We start from the raw sequence: 14193 nt of genomic DNA on the forward strand, positions 1-14193 counted from the left end.
AATGATCAAACCATTAGGGGTATAACTATGTCTATCGAAGGGTGGTCAATCGACAATCTCTTCACACTGAGCATGAGTACACATTTTTTTACACTGTTTAAACAATGAGTCTTTTTTTAAAAAAAAAAACAAAAAACAAAATATAAACGTATGGGTCAATCTTTACATTATTTTTTAAAAATTGAAATTATGATTTAAAATCTCAAATTGTGCTTTTTAAAGAATTTGGGGTATGATTTGAAATCATTGTTTCAAATCACATTCCAAATGATGATTCAAAATTATGATATGAAATTGCATGTCCAAATACAAGCTTAGGGTACAGCTCTAGCCCAACATCTAAAATACGGGTGTACTCGTAGCTATAAATATGTAAACATTGAGATGCATATAAAGGAAAAACTCATTGCCAATAAACAGTTTTTGTTTATACTACATTTCTCCAATATTAATGGCGCCCAGAACACCTTCTTCTCTTCCTCTTTATGAAGTTAAGTATCGAAAAAACATTATATCAAAAGGAATAGAACTCTTCATTCTTTTCCTTTTGTTCTCACTCATGGCCTATAGATTCCTCACTCTAAAATACCATGCTTTCCAATGGCTCTTGGCTCTTATATGTGAGTCATGGTTCACTCTCATTTGGATTCTCATCGTCAGCACAAAATGGAGTCAAATTGAACCAAAAACATATCCTCTACGCCTTTTGGAACGGTACCACAATCAAACTTCCTCACCCTTTTCTAATTCTTTGTAGCAAATTTAATCTGTTCTACAGGAGGTTAAAGCTTTGAGAGAGATGGGAGAGATATCTTTTTGCATATCTCGTATCCAAAACCTCTTAGCAAACTCAATTGTTCCATTTTCAGATACTATTGTTGCGGAGTTAGAATTTTGAGTTGATGAGTTTTGGATCTTTCCGAGGTTAATTCTAGCTAGCTGATAACGTCATTTATATATATTAAGTGATTTGTTAAAAGGAAATGAGTAATTAAAGCTATTGAATTCTACCTAGGTCACGTCTCTTGTTTCAGATTACTAATTCCACTTATTATAGATAATTATGAAGTATTTGATAGCAATTGGAGCTACCTAATGGGAAGGGTTCCAATTGAGACCTCTTTATTTAAAAATATGTCGCATAAGATAAAAAAAATTTATATGTATATATTGTTGGATCTCCTTAATAAATGTAAAATGTTGCACTCTTAACAATTTTCCAGAATTTTTGGCTCTGCTATGTCTATGTGATAGTGTAAGATCCTGTATTGTATTACGTACTCTCCATATATAGAAGTTAATCAATTTTTTTGCTCTTATTTTGTATAATCTTATATAGGATTTCAGAGTTTCCAGCAGTGGATATATTTGTTACCACAGCAGATCCCGTTCTAGAACCGCCTCTCATAACGATAAACACCGTGTTATCGTTGTTAGCGGTGAATTATCCGGCTAATAAGCTAGCTTGTTATGTCTCCGACGATGGTGCATCAATTGTTACGTATTATTCACTTGTTGAAGCATCAAAATTTGCTAAGCTTTGGGTTCCTTTTTGTAAGAAGTATAATATTGTTCTTAGAGCCCCTTTTAGATATTTTAGTGTTAACTCACCACCACCACAAGATAGCTCACAAGAGTTCCTACAAGACTGGAAAAGAATGAAGGTATGTAAATTGTTTTATACTATATTATAGTTTCTACACAAGCCAATATAAAGAAGATATTTAAATATAATTTTATCACTTTACTATTTAATGCTTTCACTGTTTCATATTTATAGTTTTACTACATATCCTATGGTTAATTTTTCTCGTTTCGAAGTTTTAGAAATTTAATTGAAAACATCATATTTTTTTCTATTTAAAATTATAAGTGAGCATGAAAAATCATTTTCAAAGATTTAATTAGTGGTTATAATAACGATAAACTTGTCCGACTTATTTTCTCTTCTCAAAAGTTTTTTACATTATATTATTACTATATTAACGCTTAAATAAACTATTTGGAATTACTATGGGCATAATTGACAATATCAATTTTTTGCTTGTCAAACTTGGAATGCATTGATATTTACGTATAGAAATTGTACAGGTTATTAGCCCAACTTCTTTCAACTCAACCCTTCAGTAGATAAAAAATTGGATTACACCAAATTGACTCATTACGAATTTTGTCAAAATATCTTTTTATCTAATATGTTTCATATCGTCACAATAAAGAAAAATAATAATTTAATTAGATATTAAAATTTATAAAATAATAAAATAATTTTTTGATAAATATTGAACGAATTAACTTATGATTCATATTTCAGTCTATTTTTATCTAATTTATTTCAGCCTAAGTAACTTTTCACATGCTCAAATTTAATATGACCCGCTCATTTTGACACTTTGGACATACATAGTAGTAACCAATAATGAATATAAAATACTTTTTTGTTGGGAAATTGCAGGATGAATATAAACAGCTGTGTGAAAAGATAGAAGACGCAAGTACTCATAGAAAAGAGGCATGTGATTTTACTGGAGATTTTGCTGTCTTCTCAAATATCGAAACCAAAAATCATCCAACCATTATAAAGGTTTTTCACTACTTATTTATGTCTTCTGTTATTTTCTTCTTCTTAGAACAAGTTTTCATTTCCTCTTCCTTAATTTAATATCACAAGAAAAACAAAAATTAGACATTACACCTTAAAGTTGCGACTATAAAATATACTGTAATTCAATTTAATTTCAAATATATATTCCTATTTCATCATATAAATTCAACTAAAGTTTGAAGATATATGGTCATGATATTATTGTCCCATCGAACCTTACAAGACTCTTGATATATAAGGAAAGGTCTAAATTTAGTATCTTTAACGTATATATCACCTTCTGCTATGTCATTTTCAGTCAACTTCGATTACAAGAATTCATTTTAATTTCTGTTTTATATTGACATCCTAGGAAAATAATTCCTTCTATTTTTCGTATCCACCAATCTCAAATTTAAACTAACCCCGTTTGGTCCCAAGTTTCCAAATATTCTTGACAAGTTATTCTTGGGAGAAATTTTGGTGAAATTGCACCATGCATTTGGCCTCCAAGTTTTCTCAAGTTTTGGTGAAATTTAAAAAAATATTATTTTGTACCTGTAAGCTCTAAAAATTATTAAAAATACTCATAAGTTTGTGTTATCATTTTATAATGAATATATTTCGTTAAAAAAAACTTTATAGCATAATTAATAACAATCAACAATAATAAAATAACATTATATAAAATATATTAATCAAATTAAAAACAAATTATTGTTTCCAAAAACTATTTGAGACCAATACCATTTTAACCAATACCATTTTATTTAAGAGGGATTAATGGTATTGATTGATCATATTAATGGAGTAAATTGGTAGATAAATATTTAATTGGAATTAATAAATGATTGGTATTTTTATAAAATATAAAAATTTGTTGTTATTTTTATATTTTTAAAACTTACCAAGTTCTACTTTTTTTTAGAACTTGAAAACTTGGGGATTTTGCCAAAAATATTTGCTAAGTAATGGCAAATTGTATGGACAAACACAAGTTCCCTAATATTTTTCAAGTTTTTTTCAAAAACTACTTGGGGCCAAACGCTACCTAAACAATGTCCAATAGGTTTTCGATTATAACAGTTAAACATGGATTGCACTCCTTCCATTACAATTTGTTTGTCGTGTTTTCACTTGACATGAAATTTTAGAAAATAAAAGATATTTCAAAATCTTGTGGTCTTAAGCTAAAGATGTTTATGTAGAATGTACTAAAATATCCTTTAGTCTTACGGTCTTAAACATGTCACGTGGAAAGTTAAAATTAAATAATTGTCAAAAAAGAAAAAAACATTCTTTTCTAAACTAAAAGAGACCGTAAGACAAACAAATTGAAACGGAATTAGTATTTATTTACAAATGAATATTTGTTTTACAATTTTCTCCGTTGTATCAACTTTACTTGGGGAGAATTTGTAGTTGAAAACTGGCTTGAGAAGTATTTCAAGTTTCAATATTTTTTCAAATGAATTCATAACCAAATACAATTTTTAAATATTCTTAAAAATTCAATAATATTTTTAATTATCTTTTGAACTTTCACAACAATACTCGTTTTGATGAGTAGATATATCTTTTCTTGGTCCTATCTAGATTATCCTCAAATAAAGTAGATAATTTATTATAACAGGTTAAATTACTAAATATTTTTCAATATATAAGTGCATAATATATAATTTGAAATTGTTTGTTGTATGATGAAGGTAATATGGGAGAACAAGGAGGGTGTTGTTGATGGGTTGCCTCATCTTGTGTACATATCCAGAGAGAAGCGTCCAAAGCATCCACATCAATTTAAAGCCGGTGCCATGAATGTTCTGGTTAGACCCCAAAACCCTACTAGCTAGCTACCTTCAAAGATAAAAGGATCCTCAAAGGGTATTTTCGGTAAAAAAATGACCGTGAACTCAGTTATTATTTTATATTAACTTAAGTTCATTTTGGGAATTTATAAATTTTAAATTCTGAATCTGTTTTGATGACGTTAGTAGTGGGGGTGGTTATGACTAGTGAGGAGCTAGATAGGATCGAAGCGTTCATCCGAACCTCTTTCAGCACGAAATTACATTATTTATACTTAAATTCTTATGTATAAATAATAAACGTTGAACTCCCTTTGATTTCTTCATATGTTATTTTAAACCCTTGATTTCTTCGTATGTTATTTTAAACCCCTAGTAGAAATCTTGGTTCCGCGACTTATGAGGTGGGGTGAAGACAATAATAATCTTAGGAGTCATTTGGTTGGAAACAAGTTATCCCATGATTAATTATCTTGGGATTAGCTATTTTGGAATAACTTATCTCATCATGTGTATGGGACTACATAACTTATCCCATCACTATAGTATAAATATTGGAATAAGTTATCTCAAACGTGACAACCAAACAAAATACCAAAATTTTATTCCAGAACTATTTTTTTATCTCAAAACTATTTTTTTTTATTCCTCAACCCAAACGACGCCTTAGAATGTTACTTATGATTTTCTCTACTCCCTCTTGAAAAGGTGATCATTTTCTTTCTTTCTTTCTTTTGCTATTTATTAATTTTGTATATTTTATTTTGTGCATTATAAACAGACTAGAGTATCTGGAGTGATGACCAATGCACCATTCATGCTAAATGTGGATTGTGACATGTACGCAAATAACCCACAAGTTGTTCTACATGCCATGTGTTATTTTTTTGGTGCTAAGGATGAAAAAGACTGCGGATTTGTTCAATTTCCACAATTCTTCTACGATGGATTGAAAGAAGATCCTTATGGAAATCAATTAAAAGTGTTACACGAGGTAAATTCTAATTTGTTATAGCATGCATACACAATATGCATTCATTCAAACAATAAAAACATGAATCATTTATTTATTAATTAGATTATAAGACTAAACTTTCATGGGTCATTATATGTAAACTTTCATGGGTCATTATATGTTTTCTTCATTATTCAATTTTTTCATTTTTTTTATATTTATCTTCTGCTAATTATAGTATTTGGGAAGAGGAATTTGTGGTATTCAAGGGCCATTTTATCAAGGAACAGGATGTTTCCACAGACGAAAAGTTATATATGGCTTGTCACCACATGAAAAAATAACTGCTGGTATGCAAACTAACTTCTTCTTTTTTAAATATTATCCGCTCTACTTTATGTGACACAATTTGGAGAGTCAAATACAAAAAACATTATCGGGAATTTTTGAAATACATTTTAAATAATTTAATTTGTCAACTATTATAACTTATAAGATTTTCTTATTTAGTTTTTCAGTATATAAATTTTCAAACGAGTGTATTTGAAAAAAATGGAAATATTACTCTTTATGTCCAGTGGGAGAAAATATTTCCCAAAAAAAAAACATTGTTTAACATTATACCCGATTTAGCTTATATTTGTGTATAAATATTTTTATATAAGATTGACACATTATATATGTATAATACTTTCCGACAGGTATAATATTTTATATTAAACTATGCGGATTAATAATTTATATTGAATGGTATATTTTTTAAAATTTCACAAACGTGTAACAAGATAAAATGCTGCTTAATTTAATAAGACATGTTTCATAATTATAATTAGGAGAATTGAAGGATGAGTATATACAGAAAACTTATGGAAAGTCAGAGAAGTTATCAACATCAGTTGCTAAGACACTCTCAGGAGGATCAAATATTATTGAGCAATTTAATTCTGATTCTCCCTCAAGTTCCATTGAGATTGCACATCAAGTTGGAAGCTGTGGATTTGAATTTGGCACTGCCTGGGGTCAAAAGGTAATTAATGATTCATTTTAAGTGAGTGTTTAACTAATCGTAACAAATGAATTAGTAATTTGAAAAATAAGACAGATAATCTGCTACATGTTATTATCTTTATTTTATATTTGTGGTAATATTTTTCTTTCACACGCCTTCTAAGAATCACAAATAATAATAATAAAATTACTGAAATTTATCATTAACTCTTTTCTAAATAATCAAATATTATTTAATTTACTCTTAAAAATAATTAATTGATATATATTTTGGAGTCCCACATTGGTTATACGAGGAAAAAATGGTCTCTTTAGTATCAGGCAATTCTTACTTAATAAACAAGTTTGGAGTTGAGTTAAACTCAACATTCTTTTATTATCAGGTGATTTACAAGAATGATCTTGAAGACGGATGGTCTTAAACTTTTGACCCATTTTCAATATCATTAGAAGTATATGATTTGAACAACTCTCAATTCATGTATACAAGTCAAATTCATATACATTTTATGAAAAAAATGATAAAACAAGTTTTGACTGAATTGTTTTAGCTTTCGTTTGACTATTGATTTTGAAGTTGAAATTTAAAAATTTGAATTTTTAAGTTGTGATTTTTGAAATTTGAAATTATGTTTGGACATACAATTTAGTTGAAATGTTGTTAGTGGAAATCTCAAAACTCCAAAAACTGATCTGAACTTATTTTTGCAAAATTGAAAAATATTTGAATATCAGATTTTGAAAATCTAATCATACTTGGCTAGCTTAGTATACAATTTCTCATTTGGGTCAAAATTTGTCAGATGGGCTGGCTATATGGTACTGCAACAGAAGATATCCTAACTGGACTCTTTATCCAATCAAGAGGCTGGAGATCCGCTTACTGCTTACCCGACCCGCCTGCCTTTCTTGGATGTGCACCTTCAGGTGGGCCTGCCTCAATGATCCAACAGAAGAGATGGTCTACTGGGCTCTTTGAAATTCTCTTCCACAGTAAAAGCCCACTTATCGGAACCCTTTTTGGGAGGCTTCAATTGAGACAATGCATGGCTTATTTGTATGTCCAACTATGGCCCTTGAGATCCATTTTTGAAGTTTGTTATGCTATTCTGCCTGCATATTGCCTCATCACCAACTCCCACTTTTTACCCAAGGTGAGAATATTGGTACATATGTTTTTAGAAACTCATAGACGTTGAAAATGGATGGTCTTGAACTTTTGAACCTTGTTGCATGTGCAAATAGTTAAGTTCAAAAGTCATAACTTATTAAAATTGAAGTTTTTCCTATAGGGTAAGTAATGTCAAAAGTTCCAGACTATTCCCCTCTAACACCATTCTTATAAATCACCCCATATCTTGCACGATATTTTACACTACATAACATCCCAACAAAACTCACACTAGAAAATTGAGTTTTTTTACGGTGTATAGCCATTACCTAATAATAGCTGATAAATATATATAATTTTTATATTAACATAATTATACATATTTATAAATAATTAATATATGTTTTTGTATATTTGGTTAGCGGCTGTACTTATTTTTGGTTTACTAGCCAAATGTGTTAAAAGCCATAAAAAATAACTTTAGTTTTTTTTCTTTAGCTAGCATGTAGTGTATAACTAATATATAATTATTGTATAATTTGTGTATAAATAAGGTGTACATGATTATACATATGCTATATATTGAGTATATACCAATGATGAGTCAATGACTACAAACTATTACAGTTAGGGGGGCAAAAACTTTTTTTATCTGACTGACTAAAAATGTTAAGATCCCTATTTTTTATGCTTTTCTTTTTTCAATTCTTTAGTATCTCAAAGTTATTCTCTACCAACTTCATTTTGCTACATATATATGCAGGCAAATGAATCAAGTATAGTTATACCAGCATTAATCTTTATCATCTACAATCTATATGTTTTATCTGAGTATGTTAGAGCAAATGAACCAATAATAGCATGGTTAAACAATCAAAGAATGTGGAGGGTTAATGCCATGACAGCATGGCTATTTGGAATTTTAAGCGCTACAATTAAATTACTTGGATTTTCTGAGACTGTATTTGAAATTACAAAAAAGGACCAAGATGACACAAATACTAATATTGGAAGGTTCACATTTGATGATTCCCCAATTTTTGTGCCTGGCCTTGCAATTCTCTTATTGAACCTTAGTGCCTTGGTCATTGGAGTGTTGGATTTTAAGAAAGGGAATGTTGAATGGGGACTAGGAGAAATTATATGCATAATGTGGATTGTTTTTGTATTTTGGACATTCTTGAAGGGCTTGTTTGCTAAAGGAAAGTATGGGATTCCAACATCAACTATTCTCAAGTCAGGGGCATTGGCATTGTTGTTAGTCCATCTTTTCATATTAACAATAAATTGTAAGAAATTTAATTAACGGTTGTTTTGAAGAGCATCTTGTAATTGAATTTGAGTGTATCTTATGTAATTTAATTCTTTGTCTAGTCAAATATTTATTTGGTTAAAATTATATTAGTGTAGTTGAGGATAGTAATTATATTTTGCAGTTCTCTGGCGAAAAGAAAATAGTAATAATTACATGGTATGATTATCTAATAACTATGTTACACATGTAACTACACAGTAAACTACTACATTTACTCTCTTTAAAACACTTTTTGTACTAACATTAATATTATTTTGACTAATGACTTTTTCTTTGCTGTCTGTTGTCTGGTATAATTAAAAATTATACATTTTAATTTTTCCAAAATACATATAGCTATGTACTATGAGTCTGCTTGGATAGCCAATTAAAAGTAGCTAATATGTATTAAGTATTGAAATTGCTTTTAAAAATAAATAGCTATGTGTTTGAATAAATGTGCAGAAGTTAATAAATACTACGCAATTAATGTGTTTGGTAAAAAGGTGTTGACGAACACTTTTTTGATTACAATGGCGAATATTTTCCCAAAAAAACATACATTTAAAATTAATTTATATAAAAAGGGACGAATAATAAACACTACTAAAAACAGAATTTAGCTAAAAACAAATTTGATAGCTTAACAATAAAATTTATTGTTAATCCTATTTAACAATAGATTATCATAAGAATGTGTTAGCTTTGAGTAGTTTAGCAATGGATTAAAGAGACCGAAGTAAGAGGTGCTTTGACAATTTCCTTTAGTAGAAAGCCTGATTGGCCGGAAGTTCATAGCTAATTTATTTTTTATAGTGAAAAACTGTCACAACCCAATCCCGTAGGCCGTGACGGGTGTCCGAACTGGACACTCGCGTATACCCTTGCTAGCTATAAGCAAACTTGTCCCCTATTTGAGTCACAGTATACAAATATACCAGATCACACCTCAGCCGGTACGACTACCACGACAGGGGAAAACGTCCCCCAAAACATAAACCATATCAGCATAACTGTGCATACGTGCGTATACAATCCACATACATATCTACATACCTCTAAGAGTACAATGATAACATAAGGCGGGACATAGCCCCCGTCGTACCCCTGAATAAACAAAACGAGTGTACAAATCAAGAGACCAGTACCACAACTAGGCTCCGATACAATGGAGCTTTTTCCGAACTTGCTGGTAGGAGTCCTAAGCTGGTGGGTCTCCAAAACGTGCGTCTGTACCTGCGGGCATGAATGCAGCCCCCCGAAGAAAGGAGGTTCAGTACGACATATGTACTGAGTATGTAAAGCATAACTAAAAACATATCGGAAATAAAAAGAGCCAGGGGGATAAATTCGTTACTTAAGAAAAAACTGTAACTGTACCTTGTGAATCATAAAACATGCATGCTCATATTATACAATATAGCCGGCCCCTTCAGGGACTCAGTGAAACATATATCTGTAGGACCATCATAGTGCCCGGCGTCATCATCACCTTATCACATTACATCACATCATCATATATATACACATACGTTCCTGGCCCTCTAGTGAAGGACTCGGTGAGTTGTTCATGTCATTGCATTATCATTTTCTCATATAGCGTACTCGGCCCTTTAGTGAGGGACTCGGTGGATAATGCAGTGAAATGCGCACGATTACGTTCCCGACCCGAGACTTGGTGAAAGAAGGGTTACAGTATACACGAGTAGAGTAGTGAGTAACCATATGTAATTTAAACCATCATTGGAGACTTGTTGAAATAATCAAAATGAACTATCGTTCGAAAATTAGGACAATAGCCATAACAAGTACCTTTGGAGTGTCATTACGGTTTACATCAAGGTAGCACTTTTGAAATCATCTACTTGTATCAAGGCGTAATAAAATATCTTTTGAAAGTCAAGAAAATGGCCATCTTAGTAACTTTGAGAATGGGGACTTCCTTGGGATCACATATACTTCGTCTATTCGTTTCATAAAGTTCATGCCAAAAAAAAAAGATTTACTTTACCTACTTACTCCTTCCCAAGGTATAGAAAAACTTGAGAAGCCATAGTTCAATTATTGGAAGAGTTCTAGCTTAAAGGAGTGAATGAGAGTCATGCCTTATACCACAACATAAATTATACCAACTTAGGATGGTCGGACATTTTCACATGAATCGAGGAAAAAGGACATACGTTCTAGAAAATTAAAAACGTTGGTCATCCTAGTGTACTTAAGAATAGGAGCTTCTTGTAGACTTTGCACATTCTTTGTCCATTGGATTTCTATGGGTCATGCCAAAAGAAGGAATAGAATAAGCTTTACATACTCTCTACTTTCCCTCATAGAGTCATTATATACAAATATCGTACCCGGTCCGTCATGAGCTAGGTATCAAACCTTCTCATTGCTTTACCATACCATCACATAACGTACCCGACCTATGATGGGACTCGTTGAGTAATCATAGCATTATAACATCATACTTATGTCAAAGACATTTCAAGAGAAAAGAAGGGTAGCTTTACCAAACTCTACCAAAAACATGCCAAGAGAAAGAAGGGCTTCACATACCTGTTTAGGAATTAATTGAAATCCGTCTTGTCTTGATACCTCCTTAACCTATTTGAAATGAAAGTAATACTAAGGTTAATAGCTTTTCACTTTCCAATATCCCACTCTACAACCAAGTACTAATAGGAGTCATTTCCTATCCATTACCCTCGACTAGTTTGTTATTAATTCTAAAGCTACCAAAAATCGGGCAGCATTTCCCCTGTAACTTCAATGTCCTCGAGATTTTGACTCGGCCAAAATATCAACAAAAATACCAAAAACAACAACCAACAACATATTTACAAGTAAATCACTTCAACATTGCACAATACAAGCTCCAAACAACTAGCTTCAGAATACGGTACCAAAATAGAGTTTTTAATCTTTATTTCGCAAAATCTTTAACCATACCAAATGGAGGATCGTGTGGCAGCAACCAGCAGCCACACCCTTTTTAAAATACTTTAAATCCCTGCAATACGCAACCCCACTAGCTGCACCCATAGCACCACAACGACAACACACTACGCGACTTCGATTTAGCTACTACGACTTTAATTTAGCTTGTTTTTAACGTCAAACATCCTTGTAAAATTTTTCCACTTCCAGCGTCATTTAATACATGTAATATACCTCATAAAATCATCATAAACTCCAGTTCGAAAGAGAAACTCTTACCTTGCCCGAAACTCGTCAACCTCGTCGAAACTTGCCTCAGAAGTTCCTTTAGCGTGCCTAAAACTTTTTGGTTATTTGATAACGTTTTGTGCTGGTCCAAACCATAAATTTTCATTACTAACACCTTCATAACATCGTGGTGCACCTTAGATAATTAATTTACAGAACGAAATCGGAAGCTTACCTTTTTTTTTACCTCAAATCTGAAACTCTCTCTAGCTTGAGGGTTTCTCTCCTCTTCTTCTCTTTTCTAGATTATTTGGATGAAGTAATAACTTAAGGGATAAGGATGACTAAAAGTCATCAACATATATATATATATATAGGCTACTTTAAGGGGGACACATGTCATCCCCTAAGTGGTGACACATGTCAAGCCCTAAGTGGTGACACGTATCAAGCCCTCATTGGGCCAATATACCCCTTTCCTCAATCACAGGCTGCCATGTGGCATGGGGGGATCCACCACCCTTGCTGCAGCTGCTGCCACATGGCACTTCCTCATGCTGCCACATGGCACTCTCATGGGCTGCCACGTGTCACTTTTTTCCCTCCTCGTGGGTTCATAATCTCGTCTTATTTTACGAACCTATGTAATTCTTGCCACGTAAGCTTGGTATGTACTCAAGTAGTTTAAGTATATAAGATTTCCAAATTGGTAGCTTACGTAAGTAAGTCGAGTCCTACGACTCATTACTTGGCCTCCAATTCCTTTCGGATTCTCATAATCATATTTCCAATCTTCCCTTCTATGGGGTGTCACATTCTCCCTTCCTTAGAGTTGTTTGATAGCATTATAGATTATCCGGCTCACATGACAACTTATAAGAAGCTTACTATCCTTTCAAGAAACTTAAGAAGCTTAAATAAAACTTAAGAAGCTTAAGAGGTTCAAGAAACTTAAGAAGCTTAAGAACCTTTCAAGGTACAAAAGTATGGGGTATAACATCCTTCCCCCCTTTAGAACATTCGTCCTCGAATGTTAAACGAACCTTCTTCAAAATATTACGCAAACTATAGGGAATATTCCCCTCTATTGCAATAACACATACTTTCATCACCTTAAGAGTTTCAGAAGTTAGAATTGCCTATAGACATAGGGAATAGGTACGGATACTTGTGTTTCATTTCCTCTTTAGCTTCCCAGGCCATTTCTTCACGATTCTCACTTCGCCACAATACCTTGACGGAAGCTATATCCTTAGTCCGCAATCTTCTAATTTGCCGATCCAGGATGGCAATAGGTTACTCTTCGTAGGATAACTCCTTTATGACCTAGATATCATCTACAAAATATACTTGGGATGGATCACCAATTCACTTGCGAAGCATTGATACATGGAAGGCTGGATGTACTTCTTCCAGATCCGTCGGTAGGTCTAGCTCATAGGTAACCTTGCTTATTCAGAGAAGGATCTGGTAAGTACCCATATATCTCAGACTCAGCTTTCCTTTCTTGCTAAACCTCATTACTCCTTTCATGGGCGACACCTTCAAAAACACCCAATCGCTCACTTGAAATTTCAAAGATCGACGTCGATTGTCTGCATATAGCTTCTATTGACCTTGGGCAGCTAATAATCTCTCCTGAATAGGCTGTGACGGGTGCCCAAACTAGACACTCGCGTATACCCTTGCTAGTTATAATCAAACCTGTCCCCTGTTTGAGTCACAGTATACAAATATACTAGATAATACCTCAGCCGGAACGGCTATTACGACAGGGGAAAACGTCCTCCAAAACATAAACCATATCAGCACAACTGTGCATACGTGCGTATACAACCCATATACAACCCACATACATATCTACAGACCTCTAAGAGTACAATGATAACATAAGGCGGGACAGGGCCCCCGTCGTACGCCTGAATAAATAAAACGAGTGTACAAATCAAGAGACCAGTACCACAACTAGGCTCTGATACAATGGAGCTTTTCCCGAACTTGCTGGTAGGAGTCCTAAGCTGGTGGGTCTCTAAAACATGTGTTTGTACCTGTGGTCTGCCCGCATGTACAGACGCACGTTTTGGAGACCCACCAACTTAGGACTCCTACCAGCAAGTTTGGGAAAAACTCCATTGTATCGGAGCCTAGTTGTGGTACTGGTCTCTTCATTTGTACACTCGTTTTATTTATTCAGGCGTACGACGGGGGCCCTGTCCCACCTTATGTTATCATTGTACTCTTAGAGGTCTGTAGATATGTATGTGGGTT

At 32.8% G+C, this 14193-nt stretch overlaps 1 protein-coding gene across 1 annotated transcript; it reads left to right on the top strand.

The window, feature by feature from the left end:
- The first annotated feature begins 296 nt into the window (after positions 1-296).
- LOC129891917 (cellulose synthase-like protein H1) lies at positions 297-8863 on the top strand. Its single transcript, XM_055967400.1, has 9 exons — positions 297-714; positions 1340-1664; positions 2456-2584; positions 4291-4407; positions 5171-5383; positions 5583-5694; positions 6178-6371; positions 7156-7506; positions 8227-8863. The coding sequence occupies exons 1-9, from the start codon at positions 452-454 to the stop codon at positions 8767-8769; spliced, it is 2247 nt and encodes a 748-aa protein (XP_055823375.1). The 5' UTR covers positions 297-451; the 3' UTR covers positions 8770-8863.
- The last annotated feature ends 5330 nt before the right edge of the window (positions 8864-14193 follow it).

Source organism: Solanum dulcamara, chromosome 6, assembly GCF_947179165.1.
Source record: "Solanum dulcamara chromosome 6, daSolDulc1.2, whole genome shotgun sequence".
Classification (NCBI taxonomy): Eukaryota; Viridiplantae; Streptophyta; class Magnoliopsida; order Solanales; family Solanaceae; genus Solanum; species Solanum dulcamara.